Here is a 12,501-nt window from a genome sequence, read left to right as displayed (position 1 = left end):
GGTTGGCTGGTGAGCATGACTCTGTGACAACAAACATCACTGAGTTCTCTAAGCTCTTGGTGTCTCAAGCTTTTCCTCCTCAGAAACGCCCATGACATAAGGATGATAAGTTCCATTTTACATCAGAGGACGGACACCAAGGTGAGAAGAGGCCTACCTACACAGAGTCACAGTCAGAAAGCCACGGAGGAGCCACGAGCCCAAGCAGAACGTTCTACAAAGAGAAAAGCATTTGACCTAACCACCACACACCGGATGCTCCATGTTGGGAAGACATCAGGCTGATTATGTTACCTCGGGTGAGGACTTTGTCACTTAAAAATTGGACTAGGTGTGAGCAGCAGCACTTTCAAAGCCAATGACTTCTGCCGAGAAAATATTAAGAGGTAAACAGAAATGAGTCCTTAGAGGAAAACACAAAGCAGTGATTGCCACCGAGAAGACAGGCCCCGCCACCCTGAGAATAGGAAGCGGTACACCAACACTGGAGGCAAACCGTGAATAAACAACTGAGAACTCACGCCCAAGAGCTCAAAGCCACCTTGTATACAATCAAAGAACACTGAATTACTGAACTTTTCATTTAATCCCTCAACCCTACAGGATTTTTGGACTTAAAAACTAAGGTTGGTTAAAAAAAAAATCCAACTGAAGGATAGATTAGCTTCAGCCGAGTCTGGAAGTACAGGTTTGTAATCTCAGAAGCACAGGCAGAGAGATCTGGGGTTCTGGGCCAGCCTGGACTACAGGAGACCCTATCATAAAAAGAAAGAAAAAGGAAGAGAAAAAAAAACTCCATATAGATTAGTTTTAGTAGACTGTAGGAAAGAAGCGGATTACTACATTGTGGAAATAATATTTAGTATTTTGGGAAATTTCACTTACACATGGCACTGCACAGCTGACTCATTAAAGGATATTCTGTATATCTTTCCACTTCAACTAACACACATGATTTCCTCATTACAGTTTTGTTCATGTATGTTGCATGTATATTGTGGTGTGCATGTGGAAGTCAGGGCAGCTTGCGGGAGTCAGTTTTTTCTTTCCACCCCGAGGGCCTGGGACAGAAGTTAGCTGTCAGGTTTGGTGGCAGGCACCTTTACCTGGTGAGCCATCTCATGGGCTTCAAAATTTCTTTAAAAGTTATTTTCTGACTTATAATTGTGGGAAACAGGGTCAAATATATGGTCACATGCCTTTCTTCTCAGCACTTGGGAGGCTGAGGCAGGAGGATTTGAGGCTGGTTTGGGTTATTTATATAGCAGGACTGCCTCCCAAAGACCTCTCTGATTTCTCAGTTCTTGGGGCAGGTAGCAACGGGCACTAATGCAGCTCTCTGAGGTCAGAGAGACCCTGTCTGAGTTGTTTGACTCAGAATTTCACAAGTCAACCAGACCAGAGATCCTTTTGCATTTCATGCCTGTGTTCATCCTGAGAATTACTGCACAAGGGAACACGTCTTGAGTGACACCACCTTACGGTAGGCCTCCTCAGGGTACAGGGTCATAAATCCACAAGGAGTTTACTTTCCTCGATGAAGTAACCACTGACAGAGAAAAAGCAGCTTGCTGAGGGGAAGTAAACAGATGCTGCGTAGGATTCTAGTGCAATGGAGAAGCTGTGCTAGGGCAGACAGTATCACTAAGGCAACAAAGCAATGTCACACACTCAGGCGCTGAGGTGTACTGCAGAAACTGGCACAAAGAATGCAGCCCGGACAACTGGTGTTTTGCAAAGTCTCCTGGGGGAGGGTCTCCCAGGGCTGGTCATCATCTTCACTGCCTCGGAGGCAGGCCTGGTGCTCTGCCTCTATGTGCACAATCAGAGCAGTGACCCAGTGCTCCTGAGTGCTCAGGACTGGATGTCTGCTCGCTTCTGTTGCTGGGGAGAGGGGACTGTAAGAAGGGCTCCTGGTGGTAGCTATTCCATCAGGTGGCCTTCCCTTTATCTTTTCAGGTTCTGTGTGCCCCAAATGTGGAATCCAAATGATCCCAATGTTCTGGAAAATCTCTAGTCAGAAAAATCCTGACCATGTGCCCAAACTATCCATCCAGAACCCAGAAATTACACTTCATGAACTATCTGTCCCTCCTGAAAGGGACACAAAGATCCTCTTTTCCCCTTTTCACAAATGTCTTGGCAGTTCAGTCAGCTTGATAGATCCTTACTCCATTTCCAAGAATTCATGTTGTTTGGAAACGTGTACACAGCCCGGCAATAGAATATGCTAAGGAGTTTTTGCCCTTCAGATCAAAACAAATCTTTACAACTAGAAGAAAATGGTCTTTTAATATGAAAGAAATCTGTCTTAAGGCATAGAATCCCTGATGCTAGAGCTGCCAGTGTGTCATGAGAAACTCAGCCATGCATGACCAACAGGCAGATGAACACAAGTCATTAATTTTGAGTTTTGAGCTCTATTTTTCTACTTAAATAAGGCTCAGTTTGAGGCCCGGGGGAAACCACTTTCCCATATGTAAAAAGAACACTTTTGGAAAGCCACATTTTTATATTCTTCCTTATCTGTGTTAAGTCAGTTTGTAAAATGGGAGTCCCTTCTGCTGCTGCTGAAGTACCTGTCCCTATCTCTAAGGCAGGCAGTTCAGGCAAAGTCAGACATGCTGAATGCCCTGCAATATACAGGGGTCCATTACTATCCTGGGCTGTCACCCAGGCTAGTAGCTCAGTGTTCTTCCCCTTTCTCCCAGGTGACACTGGGCAATGCTGGGGAAATTTTAGGTCAGCATAACTGGGGAAGGGGTATATCTGGCAGAAGTATTAGTAGACAAAGGTCAGAGATGGTACTGACCATCTGGCAACAGGCAGCACAACCCAACACCCAGGATTATTTGGTCTGAACTGTTAGCACTGTAAAGAAGCTTCATTAAACTAAAAAAGCACATGACTATTGGTGTAATTATTAAGGCTACTCCACGTAGTTAAAAGGGAGGTTTATTTTGTGGGGTAACTTACAAATGAAGGGATAGGTTTCAGGGTCTGGCAAAGGTATAGCGCAGTCCGGCGGTGTTCTCTGGAGAACTCTGCTCGGTCTACCTCCAGCGTCCAGAGCCCCGAACCAAGAGAGCGACCTCCTCCTGATCCTCGGTCTTCAGCTCCCTCCTCTGCCCCGCCTTGTGGGTGTGATCATTACTGAAGCCTCAATGGGGGTTGGAACTTCCAGGCCAATGCTGGGTTGGCTATCCACTACATCTCCCCCTTTTGTCTAAATAAGAAAGTTCTAACCTAATACAAGACTATATACAAAGAGATGGTTATCAAATATTGTCCAGGAGTAATGAGGGATAATGACTTAGATAAGTTGGAATTACAATAAGTGCAAACAATATCAAGCAAAAAACACATAGTAAAATCCAGGGAAGTCTAGAGCATGGGTAGGTGGCATGTTACAAGGATCATTCCAAAAGATGTCCTATCCTAAAGAACCTGAGTCTAATACTTAATATATTCTATCTAAGATATTATATATGTGTAGTTAGAGTTTTCCTGCCTGGCCCAGAGTCAGGACAAATCTCTCTTACCCGCCAGTCCCACAGTCGCTCAGACCCAACCAAGAAAGCACACAGAAACTTACATTGTTTAGAAACTGTATGACCGTGGCAGGCTTCTTGTTATCTGTTTCTTCTATCTTAAATTAACCCATTTCTGTTAGTCTATACTTTGCCACATGGCTTGTGGCTTACCAGTGTAGTGTCTTTACATGTTGCTTTTCATGGCGGAGGCTGGCGGAGTCTCTCTCTAGCCTTTTACTTCCCAGAATTCTCTTCTCTCTTGTCCCGCCTATCCTTCCTGCCTGGCCACTGGCCAATCAGAACTTTCTTTACATACACAGAGCGATATCCACAGCATATATGTATATATACTAAGTTGTAACTATAACTGTTAATCTCCAACCTCATCAAAGACCTGAGAAGGAATATAATAATACCTGAGAAATGGGAGAAGGACGCAAGCAACTTTCGGGAGTCTTGCAAGAGTAGACAGAGACAGCTAGCAGCCTGGACAGTCACCTAATGTTTCTCAGTATCGTTGGTGCATTCAAATTGGCTACAGGCCTAGAGTATCTGACAGACCATTTTCAGAAGCAGGAATTCTGAAAAACCATCTTACCCTGTCTTGGCAAAGTCCACTACACATGACTACAATGATAAATGAGTACTTTCAATAAGTGTGGACACAGCGATGACCACAAGTATCAGATGATGGGTGCTTGGATATTCTAGCCACATTATAAAGTTAGTTTTATTTTTGTTTTTCTTGCTCTTTAGTTCAGGCTGGTCTCAAACTGACAGTAATCCTCTGCTTCAGCCTCCTGAGTGACAGAATGATAGAATAAGTCACTATACCCAGCCTACACAAACTCTTAAACTGATGGACATGCAGCTAGCTTTCAAACCTGCTGATGGTTGCAGGTAAGTCATACTAGACAGCTGTTACCATATCATCCCACTGTTGCATTATCTGAACGCTCAAAACAGCAAAGAACTGTTAGAAGTGTCTGTTATCTTTTTAAAAATGGAAACAGCAGATACTTCAATGTGAAAATAAATAGAAGGGCTGAGGAAACACCATCAGTAAAATGCTTTCTATGGAAGCAAGGGGACCTCTAGGATGAAGTGACATGCACTTTTACTCCTAGTGCTGAGGAGGGGACAGGACACTGGTGGCCTGTCAGTTTGGTTTAACTGGTGAGCCACAGGTCCTAGTGAGAAAGTCTGTTTTTAAAGTGGGGGGCAGATGGTTCTTGAGCACAACAGCAGAGGTTGTTGACCTCTGGCCTCCATGCACACACACACACACACACACACACACACACACACACACACACACACACCAACAGGCAACAGAAACATGCATGCAAACATACACATACACAGAGAGACACACACAGAGAGACAGAGACAGAGAGAGACAGAATAAATAAAGTAAAAGTAAAAACATAAACAGAGGAAACAAGTAGGGAAACTAAATCCAATTTGCTAAGGGAAGAATAGCTCACAAGGAGAAAAACTGCTTATACCCAAGGTTGAGTGTGTTGACTCCTCAGCAGTTTATTCTGACATGGCAGTCCAGAAATGGGCCCTTCTAGACTACCACAGGAGAGCTCTGCTCCAGTAACAAAACACCAGAATGTTCTTTCTCAGCAGTGCTCTTTTTACAGAGAACTACACTACAAGATTCACCCATACCAACACAATTTAAGATACTCACAAATTTGATAGTGTGGCACACGCCTTTATTCCTAGCACTCAGGAGTCAGAAGCAGGCAGATCTCTGTGAGTTCAAGGCCAGCCTGGTCTACAGAGTGAGTTCCAGGACAGCCAGGGCTGCACAGAGAAACCCTGTCTCAAAAAAACAAAAACAATGAGAGAGAGAGAGAGAGAGAGAGAGAGAGAGAGAGAGAGAGAGAGAGAGAGAGAGGAGGAGGCAAGGAGGGAGGGAAGATAATCACAAAATTATGGATTTCAAGAGACAGGAGAGTATTTAAGGTGGTCTCCAAAGTAAAATAGATTCCAGCTTTCAAAGCAGATGTAAGGAAAATTACCTTTACTGACATTATCATTATCTTTGAGAGGTCCCCAAAGACAACACAGAATGCAGGGAAAAAACTCAAACGAGAAATATTTTTATGCAAAACAGAGAGAAAGTGGAGGTGTATAAAAATGCTAAAAATGCAAGCATATTAAAAATGCACAATGTAGCTAACTTTATACTAAACTCTTAACTTATGAAAACGAAATTGAAAGGCGTCCTGAGTCATTTGCCGTATGGTGTTTATTAGTTCATGTGTTTTATTGCAGAATTACTACAAAGTTGTAGAAGAGAGAAAGAAAAAAAAACTAACCTTAAGGTTATCAAAGGTTTTGACAGTCTGTGCCAAGTCACTGACACTCCCTGGAGATGCTGTTCCCTGTCCCCTAGGGCCCGAGGACACCCGTGAGCCGTCAATGACCTCAAAGCCAGAAAGCAGGGCCTCTGCACAGGTGCAGTGAGACTCCTTGCCTCTCTGACCCGATATCAGGTATGTCTTCAAACCTATGGTGGATAAAAATTACAATCAGCACAGATGGAAACCATGGTTGGCTGAAATGCAGCTGGGTCTTGTTCTCCGTGGATGGAGGACACGCTCCTGGAAGGTGGAAGTACGTGAAGATGTGAGTGCCACAGTTTATGACTGCCGCCCTCTGTTTTCCCAACAGCCTCAGAGACCATTTGCCTCCACAATGCACCATTTATTTCTATAACGTTTGCTCTGAAGAATGGCTCACTACATGTTTTACCTCTGGGAACTAAAATAAATGTTAACAGTTCTTCCACGAAGGCATTTTATGTCCGTGTGAAGGAAGCAGAATGGACTGGGGGCCGGTTCCACAGTCCACTTGGCTTAGCTCTGATCTGTAAATACCCATCCCTGATCTCAACACAAGGCAGTGTTCTGCATCCAGGAAACTGTCCAACTGCACTGCAAAGGAAGAGACAGACAGCTTTTCCTGGAGCAGTGCGGTACCTGAACTAGAGAAAAGGCTGACCAAGCCTGAGCACAGCCTCCAGGTCCCAAGGATGGGCACCCTGTGACAGAGGCCTGTCTCTGCTACCACAGCCTTAAAACATGCCTCTGTGCATGTATCTCTGGGATTGGTTGTTGCTTAGTATTTGGGATACCAGGTCACTTTTCATTCATTAGGTACTTTATTGAGCACTTCCTGTCTACAGTATACTATGAGGGATGCAGAGAGACAACAGGTCACATCAGCTATGACTGGGGCCTGTGTAGACTCTCACCTAAAGAGAGAGCCCAGACAACAGACGAGCAGATGTGACAGTGTTGCCACTGTGCAGGGTGAGGACATATGGAGTGCTCTAGGAGCACGAGAGAGGCCACCTTGACTGTCCTCTCCAAAACTGACACTCTGCTACTATGGTGGCAGTAAGAGGCAGGGCTACAAAGTGGTGGGGTGGATGGGTCTGAGGGTCTACTAAAGGCTTTATGTAGTACTGGTAGCTTTTCCTTCGGCCCGTGAAGACAATTTCTTCCCTCAGAAGGATACAGCCCTCAACAGACAACCAAATCAGGACTAATGCCTTGATTTACAAGCCTTCAGATTGTGAGACATAACTTTCTCGTCTTATAAATTACTCATTCTGTGGTATTCTGTTATGGGAGCATCATCAGACTAAGACAGAAAGCCTCCTGAACAGCACGTCCTCCAAGTGAGGTCAGCCTAGGCATCCCCAGACAGTGGATATTTCTAGATTAGTCTGTGAGGATTCCTCCAATAAAAGAGCCTTTGGCAGGGGTAGCCAACAGACAGTGCTGAGCTTAGTGTGGCTGGGACTCGGGGTGTGTGTGTGTGTGTGTGTGTGTGTGTGTGTGTAAAATGTATAGTATGTAGTGTATGTGTATATAGTGTATAGTCTGTAGTGTGTAGTATGTGTGGTGTGTGTATAGTGTGTGTGTAGTGTGTGTCTGTGTGTCTGTCTGTGTATCTGTGTGTCTGTCTGTATCCGTGTGTCTGTCTGTGTGTCTGTGTGTCTGTCTACAGTGCACTCATCCATAGGTGTCACCAGAGTCTGCATCATGGATGCCACAGGGACACAAGAAGAAAGAGTAAGGGGAGGTGGTGCAAAAGCCAGACACAGGATGGGAAGGTTGGTAGTGACAGGCAGCCAATACAAGGGTGAGGTGTGGTGTTGGAAGAGAAGCCCTCAGCGTGAGGCTCAGGCTCCATCACCTCTTAGCTGGAGAACTTCCTCATCTTGTTTTCTCATCTATGGGGTGAGGCTTAGAAGAGGATCACCCAGCGAGGCAGAGGGGACACTCTGAGGGTCCACAGGGTTCCATGCCAAGGGTTCCTGACAATGGCAGCTGTCATTACCATAAGAGGTGTGGGATCTGCTCCTTCCCAGAGCCCCTTGCATGCTCCTCCACACAGGAAAGCAGGTTCAGAACTGCCCCACATCTCTAACTCCGCTCTCCCTTGGGGGGCTCAGCATGACCACTATTGTAGAGACAATAGTGCTCTTTCACAGAGACCGATCTACACAGGCTAGAATCCTACCTGTATCCTAAACAAGGGAGTCTGGCAGATCTAATAAGTATTCATTTTTATTCATGCTTGAACATGGATAGCTCAATTTAAAGTGAATCCTGCTGCCACACTAAAGGAACCCAGCATGAAACAGAAAGGTAGGTTTAGCTGTCCAGTAAGATCCAGTGTGAGAAAAGTTAATGGCTTGAGCCTAGTGGAAGTCATAGGCTTGAGTGTTACTGACTTAGTGGGTAGCCACACTCACAGACCCTGGCTTCTGATATGAATAGAACAGCTCATCTGGGCTAAAAGGCCCAGATAAGGCAGACAAAGTATTTATTTGGTTAAATGTGCATATACAGGAAAATAATTAGTGTCACTTCCTGAAAGTTTTCTCGGTAATTCACTTTTTACCTCACCAACACGCCTATCTTTTATCAGCTTCACTTTACAGGGCTGCAGAGAGGGGAGGTGCTTCCTAATGAATTCCTAATGCCTTCCCACACCGTGAAAGAACTTGTATATGGTGCTTCACATGGTTCCCTCCCTTCCACACTGGGGACGGTAGCCTGGACCCAGTGCATGCTAGCCAAGTGCTCTACCATGAGCCATTCCCATTTGTAATACTTAAACTTTATTTTATTAGCATACATTAATCATACACAATTGGTTTCATTATGATACTGCACACACACACACACACACACACACACACACACACACACACAGTGTCATCTGGTCATATTCACCACCATTAACCTCTCCAGTTCAGCTCCCATTCTTGCTGATTGCCTTTATCTTGTATTGTACGGTATGGTATGGTACGGTACGGTATGGTATGGTATGGAATGGTATGGTATGGTATGGTATGGTATGGAATGGCATGGCATGGCATGGCATGGCATGGTATGGTATTATATTGTATTTTTTGGTAGCCCAGAGAGTTTAATTAGGGTTGCTTACAAGAATATAGGTGAGGAGTTAGTTATGGAAGCATGACCAACTTACCAGTGCCTACATAAAAAAGAAGGAAATTCCTTTAGACGGAGCCTTAGAAAGTCCTCTCCCATTTTTTTTTTTCCTTTCAAATTTGAACACAGGGTCTTACTAAGTTGCTTGGGCTGGATTCAGTCTCACTTTGTAGCCCAGGCTGGCCTTGACTATTTTCTCCTCTTGCCCCAGCCTCCTAAGAAGCTAGGATTCTAGACCCAGCTTTCCTTGTGTATTTCCTCTGTGTGTGTTTGTACTCTACACACACAGAGGCCAGAAGAGGATCTGGCACCTGTTCTATCATGTTCCATCTATTCCCCTGAGACAAGTCTACCATTGAACCTAGCTCTAAGGCAGCAGCAAGCAAGTCCCAACCATCCTGCCTCCACCCACCCACCCAGGCCCCACCCCCCACAGCACTGGGGTGCTAGGGATCTGAACTCCAAGCCCCATGGTTTCACAGCCAGCGCTCTTACCCACTGACCCATCTCTCCATCCCCTAAGTATTCTTCAGTATAGTCAGCCCTCTTCTCCTGTGGATTCCTCAGCTACAAATTCCACTGTGGATCAAAAGTCCCTTTTCAGGAAGTTGAACAGGGAGATGGAGAGACAGTTCAGTGGATAAAATGCTTCATCAGGACTGGAGTTTAGATGCCAAAACCATGTAACAACAAGGTAGATGTGGCAGGTACCTGTAATTCTAGCACTTGGGAGGCAGAGATGGGATCCCCAGAGCAAGCCACCTAACTAGTCAGGCTGATTGATTACTCTGGGTTCAACTGAAAGACCCTGTCTCAATAAATAAGGTGGAAGGCTATGGGAGGCACCTAACATCAACTTTAGGCCTTCACATGCATACACACACAAGTGCTCACACATGAGAACATATACACACATGCAAACATGTATGCACATGCACATCACATGTGTATACATGAAAAACAAAAGAAAGCTTGTTTCTGTATTAAACATATATAGACATGTCTTAATTGGGGTTCTGTTGCTGGGAAGAGACACCATGACCATGGCAATTCTTATACAGGAAAACATTCAACTGGGGCTGGTTCAGAGGGTTAGTCCATTATTGTCATGGCAGGAAGCATGTCAGTGTACAGGCAGGAGAGAGACACTGGGCCTGGGTTGAGATTTGACTCAAAGCCCACCCACAGCGACCCACTTCCTCCAACAAGGCCACACCTCCCAGTAGTACCACTCCCTATGGGCCTATGGAGGTCATTTTCTTTCAAACCACCACAGGACATTTTTCCTTATCTATTGCTTAGATAATTCTGTGTATCAAATATTTACATAGCACTTACACTGTATTAGGTATTATGAGTAATCTAGAGATAAAGTATATAGGACAATGTGTGTAGATTATATGAAAATATGACATTTTACATAAGGGACATGAACATTCTCATATTTTGGTGTCCATGGGGAATCCTCAAATCAATTGCCCAAGGGTACCAAGGGATGACTGTGTACCAGCAATCTTTTAGGACAAAACTCTGTCTTGTACACACTGAGGATCAGTTTTAGTGACTTGTATGTATGAATAAGTGGCAAAGTTCAGTTTAGAGAAGAAGGATTCTAGCATCTTCTGACCTGTTTTCTTCAGTGGAGCTCTTGCTTAAGAATTCCTGTCGCTGGGCGATGGTGGCGCACACCTTTAATCCCAGCACTCGGGAGGCAGAGGCAGGCAGATCTCTGTGAGTTCAAGGCCAGCCTGGGCTACCAAGTGAGTTCCAGGAAAGGTGCAAAGCTACAGAAAAACCCTGTCTGGGGGGGAAGGGGGGACGACAAAAAAAAAAGAATTCCTGGCCCCAGGAATCTAAGGGACTTGATGGCCAGTGCACCGGAAAGAGAAGTGAAGAAAAGCTGGGAGGGAGCTGCTTAAGACATGGCAGGGTTAACAGAACGACATAACAATCGCCTGGACAACGCCGTCACTAATGATTTCAAACAAGAAACACAAGAGAGGCAATCAGCTTGGGCTAGCTGAAACATCCTAAGGTGTCTCTTCCCTTTGTCCTGTTTGAAATGGCCAATAAAATGAAAGTTACTTAGTAAGCTAAAATTCAATTGGTCAATAAGGAAAACAAGAATTAAAAGCATTAACCTATCAAATCACCAAAATCTATAAAGATTTAGACGAAACACTTAAATTTTTTTAAATTTTTTTTTGAGCTGAGGATCGAACCCACGGCCTTGTGCTTGCTAGGCAAGTGCTCTACCACTGAGATAAATCCCCAAACCAACACTTAAAATTTTAATGTTTCTGATTAAGAGCAAAAGTTTGGTAAAAAAAAATATTTTCAGTTTTTAACAATAAAAACATTCTATATAGGTCAAGTTCTTCCACTCCTATGTAAAGCAAATGACTGTGGAACTGATTTGTGGGCTCAATATTTGATGATAGATCACAGGTTTCATCCGATAGTATATGTATACAGGTGAGATTTTACTTGTAAAAAATAAATAAATAATAAGTCCAAACAATAAAATCGGCCCTTCAGCTATGATGGTTTACCACTAGGTGTCTTCACCAAGGCTGCAGGGCCAAAGACTCTGAGAAAACCCACAGCAGGCAGCAGGATGCAGCCCATTCGTCCGTTTGCTCATTCACTTACCTAACAAACAGTCCATCCGAGTCCTCACAGAGCACCAGGACCTGGGCATGGGACTAAAATGCAGACACTGCTCCAGCTGTAGAAACTGAGTCAGGTGAAAATGGTGACCTTACTTCCCTCGTTTTTGAAAAGGAAATACTACAGCCTAGGGAAGACGCCATTTCATAGGGCTGCTGTGGGCATGAAATGACTGCTGAGGAGTCTCCAGAAAACTAAGGAAGGGCATGAATGACTAAACAGGTGAGTGAGTGGCAGGCCAGCAGTGAAGGGGGAACAGCGAGAGTAACATCCCCAGAAGATGGATTCCTGGGCCCGAGGCTCCTGCTGACTACATGCTCAGAAGTCATTAAAGCTTCTACAGTGAGTGGGCAACAGATGAAAAGCAGAGGCCCAGGGAAGACTATGGAACACTGTGAGACCGCAGGGCTTCAAGAGCCAGACAATAGTGCTAGCTAGTCACACCTGCTCAGGTACAAGGTGTCAGTGACTGGAACTAGCAACTCATTTACCGGTGTCTGCAAGGAGGCAGCAAAGGGTCTGAGTCAGTTTCCGCTCCAGAGGATTTAAGTATGGGACAGACACAGGGAAACACATTCTAGAAAGGACAGAAGTTACAACTGGAGAGGGGGCAGTGAGACTCGGCAGTGGAGTGTCTGCCCCACATGCTCAAGGCTCTGTGTTCTAGACTCAGCAAATGAATAAGTAGATCTGAGAACACATATCAGGTAAGAATGGAGAAAGCCAAATAAGAGATTTGCTTGAAAACAGATATAAAGTCACAGGCTCCTCAGTGAAAAAAGCCAGTTTCAAAAGGCCACAAACGCATG

General features: G+C 44.7%; 1 protein-coding gene across 1 annotated transcript in view; it reads right to left on the bottom strand.

Annotated features, from left to right (window-relative positions):
- Nucleotides 1-12,501, bottom strand: part of Adcy9 (adenylate cyclase 9) — a 131,089-nt gene that overhangs the window by 36,819 nt on the left and 81,769 nt on the right. Inside the window, exon 3 of the mRNA XM_036195690.1 lies at nt 5,867-6,057. Coding sequence (XP_036051583.1) covers nt 5,867-6,057 — 191 coding nt within the window. The remainder of the gene's footprint in view (nt 1-5,866; nt 6,058-12,501) is intronic.

This window comes from Onychomys torridus, chromosome 8 (genome assembly GCF_903995425.1).
Source record: "Onychomys torridus chromosome 8, mOncTor1.1, whole genome shotgun sequence".
Lineage (NCBI taxonomy): Eukaryota > Metazoa > Chordata > Mammalia > Rodentia > Cricetidae > Onychomys > Onychomys torridus.
The sequence above is the reverse complement of the archived record's forward strand: the minus strand, read 5'-3'. Positions and strand labels throughout refer to the sequence as shown.